The sequence below is a fragment of the Blennius ocellaris genome, assembly GCF_963422515.1.
Source record: "Blennius ocellaris genome assembly, chromosome: 16".
NCBI classification, from domain to species: Eukaryota; Metazoa; Chordata; class Actinopteri; order Blenniiformes; family Blenniidae; genus Blennius; species Blennius ocellaris.
The window spans coordinates 15,791,802-15,804,381 of NC_137665.1; the positions used below are offsets into that span (position 1 = coordinate 15,791,802).

The 12,580-nt window shown below is 43.0% G+C and overlaps 1 protein-coding gene across 1 annotated transcript in view; it reads left to right on the forward strand.

Annotated features, from left to right (window-relative positions):
- Window positions 1–608: 608 nt before the first annotated feature.
- Window positions 609–12,580, forward strand: part of asic2 (acid-sensing (proton-gated) ion channel 2) — a gene marked incomplete at both ends in the record, with an annotated part of 432,576 nt that continues 420,604 nt past the window's right edge. Inside the window, one exon of the mRNA XM_080510864.1 lies at window positions 609–1,181. Coding sequence (XP_080366990.1) covers window positions 609–1,181 — 573 coding nt within the window. The remainder of the gene's footprint in view (window positions 1,182–12,580) is intronic.

The following is a 12,580-nucleotide window of genomic DNA, read 5'->3' on the forward strand; positions in this document are numbered from 1 at the left end:
ATTGGTTTGCGGCTTAAGTGACTCTCACCTCTCGCTCCGGGTGTCAGAGGACTTTCTTCCTTTTTGTCAATGAAATCGAGCAGTCAAAGGAGGGCAACAGAGGATGAAAGGCAGAGGGGTGGTTTGGGATTTGGGCAGGTGTGTGTGTGTGTGTGTGTGTCTGTGTGTGTGCGTGTGTGTGTGTGTTGGAAGTGTAGTGGGAGCCACAGGCAGGCTGGCAGCCACAGTAACTCTCACTTCAAGGTAGTGATTGAGAGTGGAGGTGTAGAGGAGAGGGATGCCCCGAGGGAGCATCTTTCTCTTACTCTCTGTCATACTTGTTTGGCTTTTGGAGGTCTTTTCCTCTTCTTACGTCAACTTCCTCCCCTTTGTTGCTTGGCTCTGAATCCCCCCCCCCCCCCCAATCCCCTTTTTCCCCCCCCCCTGGATGGGCGCAGACTTTTTTGTCACTCTCGTCCACTTTGCTTCCCTCCGGCTCCCCTCGGCATGATTTATATGATTATGGATTGTTGATTTTGAGCCTGTTATTGACGCCGCCTCTCCGTCTGTGCAGGTGTGAGTACACCGGGGGGGGTGGGCTCCCTGACGGAGGAGGTGGAGGGCCGATGATGGATCTAAAAGAGGGCTGTGGCAGTCAGGGGAGCCAGGAGAGCTCCAGCCTGCACCCCAGCTCCTGGCAGGCTTTCGCCCACGCCAGCACGCTGCACGGCCTGCGCTTCATCTTCCCGTATGGCCAGCCCAGCGTCCGCCGCCTCCTCTGGGCCGCGGCCCTGCTGGCCTGCCTGGGACTGCTCGCCCTGGAGAGTACCGAGCGCCTGGCCTACTTCCTCTCCTACCCCCATGTGACCAGCGTGGACGCCGTGGTGTCCAGCAGCCTGGTTTTTCCCGCCGTGACCATTTGTAACCTCAACGCGTACCGCTTCAGCCAGCTCACGCGCAACGACCTGTACCACGCCGGGGAGCTGCTCGCCCTGCTGGACGTGCACCTGATGATCCCGCAGCCGCACCTGGCCGAGCCGGACGTGCTGGCCTTCCTGCAGGAAAAGGCCAACTTTACGGCCTACAAGCCCAAGGCGTTCAGCATGAAGGAGTTCATGGAGCGGATCGGCCACGACCTGCAGGAGATGATGCTCTACTGCAGATACCAAGGCCAGGACTGCAGCCACAGCGACTTCAAAACCGTGAGTACACCCATGTCTTCTTCTGAATGTCAGCTCCGGGCTGTGCTCAGCTGGGCTCTGCTTGTGAGGTGTTGCAAGTTTCAGGAGTATGAGTTTCTTACAGGTTTATTGTATTTTTTTTTTTATTTTGCTCTTGGTGAAAGGACTGGAATCATGCTGATACTTTTCCCTCTCATCATGCAACGTTTCGACTTTCCCACCTGGTTTTTTTCTCTTATATTGGGACTCTGATGTCTACTTGGACAGACTTTGAAGTTTATTTCGGTAAATGTATTCTGTGCTGTTGCCTTGTTGTTGTCCTCAGCTTTCACATCAGAGCATTGTGCTTCTGGCAAACAGTCCTGTGACAGGTCTGAAATATTTTAGTCACTGAAGCAAAGTAACGGTTTTGTCTTGGGTCACGGCGAATAGTAAATTCCCTCAAACCTTCCTGCCACTTTCCTCACTTGCCACGCCAGGTATTTTGTTTCCCTCTTGATCGAGTCAGAATATTCAAAGCACGCGTGTCTTCCCTGCTGGAGCGTCTGAGCGTAAAATCGCAGCCAAAACTGTAGCATTGTTTGAATACATCCAGGTGTTAATTTCCTTGCTCTAATTTGGCTTGATATCGAGTGTCGCACCCTGTGGTTTTGTTTGTTCTGAGTCAATACCGGGCTCGTTAAACCTGAGGGCACCGACCAGAGAAAGGCTGTGCTATGTTTGGGGAAATACTGCATGTTGTTGCACTGCAAAAATATTTAAATGAAATTCCTCACAGATCAAAGTGAGCAATGGCTGATACAATGTTGGATTTAATGCAATCTGCACATCCACTTGTTGCACACACGTTAACTGATGTTAACTCGGCCCAGCAGTGAGCAGGTGAACACTTTACAGTATGTGAGCAAAGGTAGTGATGCTTGTTTTTGTGCCATTTTAGTGAGTTCAGATGAGATCTAAGGCCGTTTAAATCTCCTGAAAGCATTGCACGTTATTGCACATATTCTGTTGCCCTTTGAAGGTTCAGCAAATTACTACAAATCTTTGCATTTTGTTTGCGCTCCCACTACCATCCCAAGCCTTGCAGCACGAGCTCAGGATGCATTTATTCCAGTGTTCTAATGTTGGCAGTATCTTCAGTTGTATAATCCATCACAGCAAATACCCGGCTTGCATTAGTTGTACAGGTGCTGCATTATTATTGCCCGTTAAGATGAAGCCTTTTGAAAATCAATCTGCACCTCATCATTTCTTCATAGTACAAAATGTAACTGTGACACCAACGGATATATGATGGTGTCTTTATTCATCAAAGTCATATTCAAGAGTTGAATACTCTTGTCAAGGTTTCAGTCTTTTCACCGAGTCATGGGGCATAACAATAAAACCTTTACTTTTCTATTAAAATGGACGACTGTAGTTCTTAATTCATTTTTTAGAGAAACACATACAACATAAACAAGCATGTTTTATATTGTGGCCGGAAATTTTATAAGTTCCACACTGGGGTCAAACTGAGGTCTTATTGATGTGAGGGTGTGAAGCTTATAATCTGAATCAATGATGATGATGATGATGGTAACAATAATAATAATAATAATAATAATAATAAAAAGCTGCTTTAATAAGTTAGATTGTTCCACTTGAAAGAAGTTAGACTGTTGAATAGATGTGCAACCCACTACACTGTCTGTGTTTATAGCAGCATAAAGATCGGTGCCACATCATGTTACCTGGCATAACAATGTGAGTTATACACTTCTAAATGCTAAGATGAGGTGTTGTGTTGAGAGAGAAACAGCTGAAATGATGTGACCTTTCTTTTTCAAATTGCCTGAATGCAGGCGCTGGTGGGAAGAGCGAAATGTTTTTGGCTTGATGTTGATGTAGTGATGCATGTATTCGCCTCATGAAGAAGCATGCATTGAATATAATTGAGAATGTTTAGCAGATATATGGTTCATGATAAAAGACGTCCACTAGTATTTGCTAGTTGTTTTTTGTTTTGATCATGTGGAATAAGTGTGTTAAAACATGCAGAATCACTTGCACGTTGGTGAACTTTTATTTTTTAGTTCTCATCTCGACACAGGACCATGTAACCTGTAGATGCTCTTACTTTGTATTTTAGGCTTTTTACACAGATTGCAGCTGATTAATGAGATGTTCTGCATTTTTGTTGTTGTTGTTGTTGCTGGCCTCAGAACTGACCAACTGATGCATGCACCAGGCAACCCGCTCTGTAAAGCCGCCTGTGGGATTTGATCTGCTTTGATGAGCTCTTGCTTCTGTAGCGCGGACTCTGTTGTCATTCACACAACTCGCATCAGTGGCATTAGCGCGCCTCAGCTGGGCCTCATCTGAGCCGTTAAAGCTTCTGGGTGTGTGTCGGTTACTGTCAGATTGATATTGCCGCGTTTTATCCTGAGAGACGCCCGACGCGAGATTGCTAATTGGTAAAAAACAACAACAACAATAGCAGATCACAAGTAGGCTGTAGTGATTTTTCTTTTTCAGCGCGTGCCTTCAGACAGATGCTTCCCCTGCAGCTCTGATCCATCCTGCTGGTGTGTGCCATGCAGGAGATCGTGCAGTTCTGTTGCATCTTCAGAGAGCAGACTGGGGTGGTTTTGGTATTTTTGCTTTCCCTGCTCCTCTTAGTAGCCGTCTTGCATGTTGTGTGACACGTCTTTGACCTCGAGCTGGGTTCAGATGATAATCATGTTGACAGAGAAGCTACTAGAAGGCACTGTCATCCTTTTTGCCCTCTGCCTGTTGCTGCTGAGCTCCATCTCTCCATCTCTCTCTCTCTCTCTCTCTCTCTCTCTCTCTCTCTCTCTCTCTCTCTCTCTCTCTCTCTCTCTCTCTCTCTCTCTGCACACCTTCATATTTCTGAGGAACAAAAGAGAATAAAACAAAAAACAAGAACAAAATGCAGCAGGCCCTTGAAAATACAAAAGAAAAAAATATAAAATACATGCGCGAATGCATTCAAATACATAGAAATATACACAAGTACACACGCATGCAGAGGGACGGTATTACCATGACACTCCAGGGACCCGAGTCAGCGTTTGAGTGACACTGTGATGAATGACCGTGGGGAGGATTGTGGGGACGCAGGAGTCGGTGTGATGTGACTGATGGAACTGGAGCAGAGCCCTGTACAGAGAGGAAACGGCAACACTGCACATTTCCACCTATATGCATGCATTACGTCGCCTTGCTTTTTTTTCTTTTCTTTTTTTCATTTTGAGCATTTCAGAAAACGTGCCATCTGCTCATCCTATTGATTTATTTTCATTTGCACGCGGCGCTGCAACCCGCCTGACATGATTCTCTCTAAATAAGCACTTTGGTTCGCTTGGATTTCAAGGATGCCCAAAAGGAAGGCACATCACATGCCAAACTCAGCATCCCCGCTTTCCAAACAAAGCCAGTGAACAATACAAAAAGCCTGTTTTCGCTCCGTTTCTCTCCACACAGCGAGGACGCCGAGTGCTCACAGTTGTGGCTCGATCCCAGTTTGAAAGGTGTGACTGTGGATCAGAGACAAAGTTGTGGCGCTGATTGGATGAAAAGTAGTAATATTCAGCTTCTGAGCTCGGATTGTAAAAAAGCCCCCCAAAAAAACAAAGTAAAGAAAGTATATTGCTAATGTACTTTTAATGCATTGTATCACAAAGACGCGAACATATTGGCTTTTCACCGAAAGACGCAACAAAAACAATCTTCAGTCTCGAGTGCCGATTCCCTGAGAACTGCCGTTAGAAATAAACAAAATGAGTTATTGATGTTTTGAGCTGAAAAAGAACCAGAAATCGCTTAGTGTTTAGATGCAAGTGTCTCAGGTAATTTAGGAACAGCGACACCATTACTTTCTACTGCGAAAACGCACAAAAAAAAAAGAGAAACACCGATCTGGAGCCATGCATCTATAATTCTACGTTTCGAGTTGAATTTGATGCAATACCTCCATGCGTTATCATTTTTTACCACCCATGACCAAGGAAATGGATTGTGGAAATGCACATGGGAAAAGGTGAAATAATGTTGCTTCCAGCATCTTCCGGGAGAAGATGCAAACGCTGCAAACAATCACAAGGATGAAGTGTTTCCTCAGGGGTCGGTGGATTGAAGCAGTGCTGGCCAAACGTCAGCGACGTAGTAGTAACAGTCCTTCTCCTCTCACGGCTTGTAGATTGATTGCGTTTTTAACAAATGTGGTTTGAAAGTGGGGGGAAAAAAGTGATAATACAACAAAAGTCCATTAAAGCTTGACATGGAGACAGACTTTGTGTTGATGTACAGAGGCAGTTCTTTAAATCTCAGCTTTTTTTTGTGGTCAATATTCTTTCTCTATTTATACTTTATACTTATTACTTTTCCGGGTTTGACTGCACAACAAATTTGAAACTTGTACTGATGTGAGTAACATTCATATTTATATTGAAGAGATGACGTCTGCACGTCTTCTGCACATGTTGGTAACTTGAAGGCTGTAGACTGTTCCAGTCACTGTCCACTTTGGGGTCGATTAGTAACATTTCAATACCTTCGTTATAGGTATATTATGCGACACTGTATTAATTAATTAATTCTTTTTAAATAACCTAAGAAGGTTGACCTGGTGCAAATTCCAGTGACATGTCACCAAACAAAGTCCTCTAATTGTGGGATTATGCAGGTTTCTTAGGTTTCATAGTCACCTTTACAGTTGTGGCTACTCTTACTATGATATGAAAATTCCTTCTACATAAATCAGCAACAGCAGTCACTTTTATTGGAAATTTTCAGTGTTTTCCTTGTTATTTGTGCATTTTACAAAGTCATCCGGGCAGACAGATTTGGAGCCTTCGGTCCAAACATCAAGCTGTTTGTTTAATATCGAGGTGAACCGGCAGCATTGACACCCAAACTAAATATTGTTCCTGATGCGAGTCTATGTCGCGACATTTCTTCCAGCAACATCACCGAGCAGTGATGGCGGTGTGAGCAGATTGCGTGTCATGTACATGTCTATTAATGGGCTTCCCATTGCCTGTGTTTGTTTTGCCGGGTGCGATTAGAGGCATGATTAAATGCTGATTGATCACACTGACACGGCACATCAGTGTCTGTCAGAGTGAATCAGCTCAGTTGGCCTCTCCTTGCAGTGCCTGTGCGGTCCAGTGATATATATTTATATATAAATACCCCCCTCCTATCGCACTCATGCTTAATGTGAAACCTGATAGTGGTCAGACCCTGTGCTCTGTATCGCTGTGCTGCTAATTGGCCACTTGTCTATTCCTCTGACCGGAGCGGTTCTGGCAGTGCAATAGTCTTGGCTGTTTACATGATCAGCAATTAGGCATTACAGGCAACCTGTGGCCCGAGATGTTCGCCACTCCACTATTGCAGGCCTCTGCTGTCAGTCAGCCTCCCGTGGGGCAATTCTATGCGCTATCTGCCCTTCTCCTCCTCCTCTGCTGTTCCTCTCCGCCCACATTTGATCAGTTTCACATCTCAGCGTTTGAAAGCACAATGCAGCTTTACTGCATGTATTAATTTGTATTAATCACTAGTGTGGCATTACCATGGCATTTACACACCCCCGGCAGGCATGATGTCTCCGTCTCCTAAAAGTCATGAAAAAAGCACCAGTGCCACCCACGAGCCCGCCACTTTTAACCCCCCCCTCCGGACAGGCAGTAGCAACCTGTGCTACTTAACCAGCTTGGAAGCAGAATCTGGAGCGCAGCCACAGACAGACAGCTCGGTGTGGATGGTGCCTGTGCGGTCGACGCTGCAGCTGTCTGCAGTGGAGGATTACCGCCGTCTGATGATACGGCGTGCAAGTGCAGTGGCTCGGCTCGCGGGAGCGGTAATATTCCCTATAGAGTTCCCCCTCGTCTTCAAACAACGGAGCTGAAAATGAGTTGCATAGTAATTAATCAAATGGCGAAGGTATTTTGAAGTGCGGAATGTTCCCAGTTTGTTTCCTGCAGAGAGAAACGGGAGACTTTCATCCATATCCAGAGTGTTTGCTCGTAGAAGAAGCGATGCGCTCATCCGTGTTGTACAGAATCATCCGAAACATGGGAATGAAGAATATAAATGTATCAAAACTAGGCTTTTATGGTATTTCGCTGACCACGTGATATAATGTGATAATGTTAATATGAGCGCTGACATTTGCGCTTCAGAATAATGACGTTCTTCCTCGTGCTCCTGATTCACACGAGCTGAGACTGGGCCGTGTTTGTTCTGCTTCTTCCGTCACATTTGGGCCGACAACTTCCACCTCAGAAATGAAGTGGCTCAGTTTAGTTCAATGCACAATTTTTGTGATTTAATTGCATTTATCTTTTGTTGAAAAATACTGCCATTTTTTTTGCAAATTTGCAAACCATGACTGCAACGTGCATGGAAACAATTTATTTTTCATAGATCTATTATGCAATAGGTTCAACTATAACTTTCTTTTGCACTAGCATTAGATGCCTATTTATCTGTTTACTGTATGTGTTTTTATTGCGCCTGTTTTATTTTGCTTTTCGATTCTATTCCATATAACTTTCAATTTTATTAAGTTTTATTCTTTACTTATTTATTTTTTGGCGTTGACCGGCCCTCAAGCATGGCATTTCATACATGCATGTGTGGTTTCATTCCAAAATAACAAAACAACAGAACCAAATCCTTTCACTTGAAACGTCATGTAAAAGGTGTCTTAAATATGCTGAAAGGCGTGGTAACTTATATTTATACCAGTTTTATGTCAAAATAACTATCTTCTTCCCCCTTTCTCTCAAAATGGCTGAAAATCATCCCTGTGCAACAATATACAGTACACAGCCTGTTGGGTTAATAAACATCTTCATTAGCGTTAGTTTGGATCAAAACCTTTTTGGGAAGCCTCTGCAATGGAGTGCAGTCCACGTTCATAGGTGTTGCCACTGATTATCATAGATTAATCCTGTTATTTAAGACGTCTAAGCTTCATAAAATACCTGCATGTAGAGCCAAATCTCAGCTTACTGTTTTTTTTTCTGAAGCCATAATTGTAACTGCCTTTTTTCAAAGAGGAAACAAGCGGTAAATTGAAGTCGATAAATGGACAATATTTTGACAAATGTTTATTCATCTTGCTGCTTGATCGATGACTCATTGGATAATTGCTGCTCGGCGTTCTACAGTGATCTCCTGCTTTCAGTTGCAGTTTCAATGCTGTTGATTCATCATATATAGCTGTCGATTAAAGACTGTTCCTGCACAGCCATTATAAATAAATTTTGAGTTGCAAATCCTGTTAGCAAGACGGAATATGTGCAGTTGGAGAGGGAAACTCAGTGGCAGCGTGGGACTTGGAGTCATGGTTTGGAGATGTGAGCTGATCTTGGCAGTCGCTGAGAGGACGAGAGAGAGAGAGAGAGAAGAGGAAGCTGGAAGAAAAGAGCAGGATGGCCCATTACCTAAGCAGCGTGACTGGAGACGTACTTCATCATGGCCACAGGAGGAGGACGACGAGATGGAGTGTGTGTGCAGCTTTGCTTTACCAGGCTGCAGGGCGTGTTTATATTTTCATGTGTGCGAGTGTGTGCTGTCACAAGCAGTCAGTCTTGTTTTTTTTTGTTTGTTTGTTTTGGGTTTTTTTTTTCCCCTGCACGAGTCCGTGTTGCAACCGCTTGATGCATTAGACATCAGCTGCTTTTAGCAGATATTGACTAATGGTTATGAAATCAAACGTCAAGTGGCTAGTTAACTCGACTCCCCTGGGCCTGTTTGGATGCTGCCAGGTGAAAATGACATGCTGTCTGCATCAGTAGTGAACCTCAGAGTCACACTGCCATACATGCTGTATTGATCAGTTTGGGAATGGCTCTTCTTGTGGGCCGAGGCGGGAAAGTGACTCGCCAGGATCTTTTTGCTGGACAAAAAAACGCGGAGATCAAAAATCAATGTCATCTCTTCACACTTCTTAACAGTCGATGGTCAGTTTGTCTAAATATGATTTATAAGCATGGTGACAATACAGGATGTTGGTATGCCGTCGTATCCTTTTGGAGCATCTCAGATTCAAAATTTGAAAAGTTTTTCCTCTCCAGTTGTGAGCCAGCCCATGAACCTTATGTTTGACACCCCTGATTTAAAGTATCGATGCATCTGAAATGGGACCACCTAACCAGTGTGTTCCGCTCCCACTCCCGCCAGTGCAATCACTTTATTTTACATCCAAAGCCTCAACTCCATACCAGAAATGTAAGTAGTTTCCTGTGCCTGAGATTTCCATCATTTTCTGGCTGCTCCCTGCAGTATCTGACTGTTTGTGAAGTTTGTGGCACTGTCAGGTTCCTCGATAAACTATCAAAATAACTTTCCTCGAAATATTGTTTACTCGGTACGTCGCCTGACTTCTTCTGCTCCACTGGAGAAAAAAACGAGTTGCTTGGAAGTTCACTACGACACAAGATTATGATAAAGGTGCTTGACTGGAAAACCACATGTGATGAAAACAGACAGAAGGTGCATTTTCTACTTTTGTACAGTTTGACTGATAAAAAAACGTTTCTATTCACAGTATAGGATGCAATATTTGACCAGGTGTAAAAACTGCCCCTGCTTTTGAAGCGTGGATTTACAGTCGAGCCAACAGAGTTTATTCAAAGTTCTGTTCTGCTTTTGACTCAATAAAATCCAATCCATTTTAAAAACTCACCACACATCAGTAAAAGCAGACGTTATAAAAAACATTGTTCACATTTGTAGGTGCACTTGTAAAATTTGCTTAGTTACATTTGACTTGAATAGATTTAAGCAAAACAGATATAAATACATTTTAAAGCTTAATTTGATGTAAAATGAAAAAAACAAGTTATAGTGGAAATGCTTATAACAATAGAGAATCATAATTCCTGCCATCCCGAAAAGATCCTCTACCTTTGCACAAACATTCTTTTCATTTAAAGCTATCAAAATCTGGAATCTGCCTCTCGTCTATAGTTGTCTGTAGATTGAAACACTTAATCTCTTAGAACAAACACATTATGGAAAACCAGCTGTGTCAGCATTATTCCATTTAAATTGCCCATTGTCTTGTTTGTATAATGTAGTAGCATGATATTTTTAGTATTTTGTATGAATTTTAGGAAACAGGTGATGAATTGTAATTTAGGTGTTATTACTAATGTTAATAATGTATTAATAATGCTGCTGTAGGCATTATTTGGAATGTGTATTTAATGTTGTGTTCCTGTCCGGGGAATACAGATGGAAACTGGCAACAGCTAAATCTGATACAAAGCATTCTTTTCTTTAAGATTAGTGTATTTTGTACATGGTCCCTGACGAATAAACTAAACTAAAGCTTTTAATATTTTTATCAGTTTCCAAGTATCTTTAAATGTGAATAATATCAGTACGTCTAGCGCTCCACAGAGCTTACTGGTCGGCTTCAGAAACGATGTTGTCGTTTGTCTTGTATCGATTCTTGTGTTATGTTAGACCTCGGATCTCTGATATGGCCTCAGAGTGGCTGACGAGCGGTTTGAGCAGTGAGTAAAATCAGTGAGGAGTCAGCTTTGTGGGTGGTCCACATCTTTCTTTCTTTTATTTTCACAAGTGCCCAAAACAAAAACTTACAAAGTGCTAAAAATGCATTGGAGGGTTGAGGAGTGTGGCATATCCAGCAGCGGAACAGTGAATGATGTAAAAAGGCGCCTTAAATACACTTCTCTGAACTGGGTGAAACCATTAAAAACTCCATAGGTAATAAAAGTTAACATTAGTGTCTAAAAACCAAGTTAAAATCCTCCAAACCAAAACCCTAACTATAACTTAATGAAACAAAAGTCCTATTAACCAATACCTCTAAAACCGAACACCTAAATAGTAAATTAAATCCTAAACCCTACTAAAACTATGTGCAACACCCCCACTTGCTCCTCCTCTTGGTTCAGCTCGGAACCCTCTTCAACGTGTCCGTCCCAGGGGGAATCTTTTACTCGGACACCAGCCTGAACACAAGACAAGGTAAGTGGAAACTCCTCACACACCACATCTTCAAACATTCACAGCACACACATCAACAACTAAAAGATTAAGATAATCTTAAATACACATATTGCACATTGCTCCATTCATTGTTGTGTTGTCTCCACAGGTGGCCGGACCCATCGACAACAGACGATTCAATAAATAAGTTGAAACAACAATTGTGTGCAAATTAATTTATATATGTGCAAATATCTTTATCTTAAACTGCTGTGTGCTTCTTAAAGTGCTGAATAAAGTGCTGTGAGTGCATCAAAATAAAGGAACGAGCTTCCTGTTCGTTACATGTTAAAATATTGATTTCAGTTTGCAGGAAGAATATTTAAACTATTTCACATCTATATTGGTGCTTAGACACTGTAGGTTGAGTTGAAGTAGCAGACCTATCGTTATTAGTGAAGTTTTTAATCATCATTTCAGTTACGGTTGTAATAATGTAAAAATGAGAAGTTAGGAGACATTTTTGGTCACATTGCACCAAAGTATTGCTCATATATATTAATTTATTATGAGTTAGCCTTATTATAAGTTCACCCACAGCTGACCTGCTTAACTTCCAAAAATACATCAAATTGGATGCTGGGTATATCCTAATAAGCCGCTGGTTTGCAATAAAGACACGTTAGTCTTTAAGTGGTCAGTTTATGCTCGTATGGGAAGTGTGTTGTTAAATGCAGTTCTTCCTACACCAGTTAAAAGCTACATACTGTCAATAAAAGAAAGCAAAACTCTGTGTAGTTGTTTATAATGTGGAGTTACTTCAGTGTGGGGCGGTGAATCTGAAAAAGCAAAGTGGCAGTTTGACTGTTTGAAGAAGCACTCAGGACTGTGAGAGCGAGTGCATGAATGAAAACTAAGCTCTCAAACAGGCTTTTTGTAATCTTCTCGTCGTCGTGGGACTCATGTTGGCGTCTGTGTTTTCACTTGCATCGATCAGACGCAGCATGAACACGTGACGTGATGCTGCTCGTCCATCACTCGTCCTCTGCATGATCTGCATAATTTCCTACTTCGGTGACACGAGCACGCTCGACATTCAGCCTTCCTGCGGCGTAAATGCTGATAAAAGACGACGCCTCCGCAGACTGACACGCCTCGGAACAGCTCGCCGGGCTTTTATGGAGACGGTGGCCCAACATGTGAACTCGTGCTGTTTATAGTGATACTACTGCTCATGCACTCTCTCTCTCCCCTTGTTGTTCCCTATTACCTTTCATGTCTCAGACCTTCTCTCTCCCCTCCACAACTTACCCCGTAGTGTCTGAGCCAGATGTGGGCTTTGCAGACCTGAGCGGCTAGTGCTCGGGGAAAAAAAACCCACCTGCACTCCTTAAACAGGCTGACAGACTCTTTCATACTCCCCTTTTTGTCCACCCGTCTCTCTC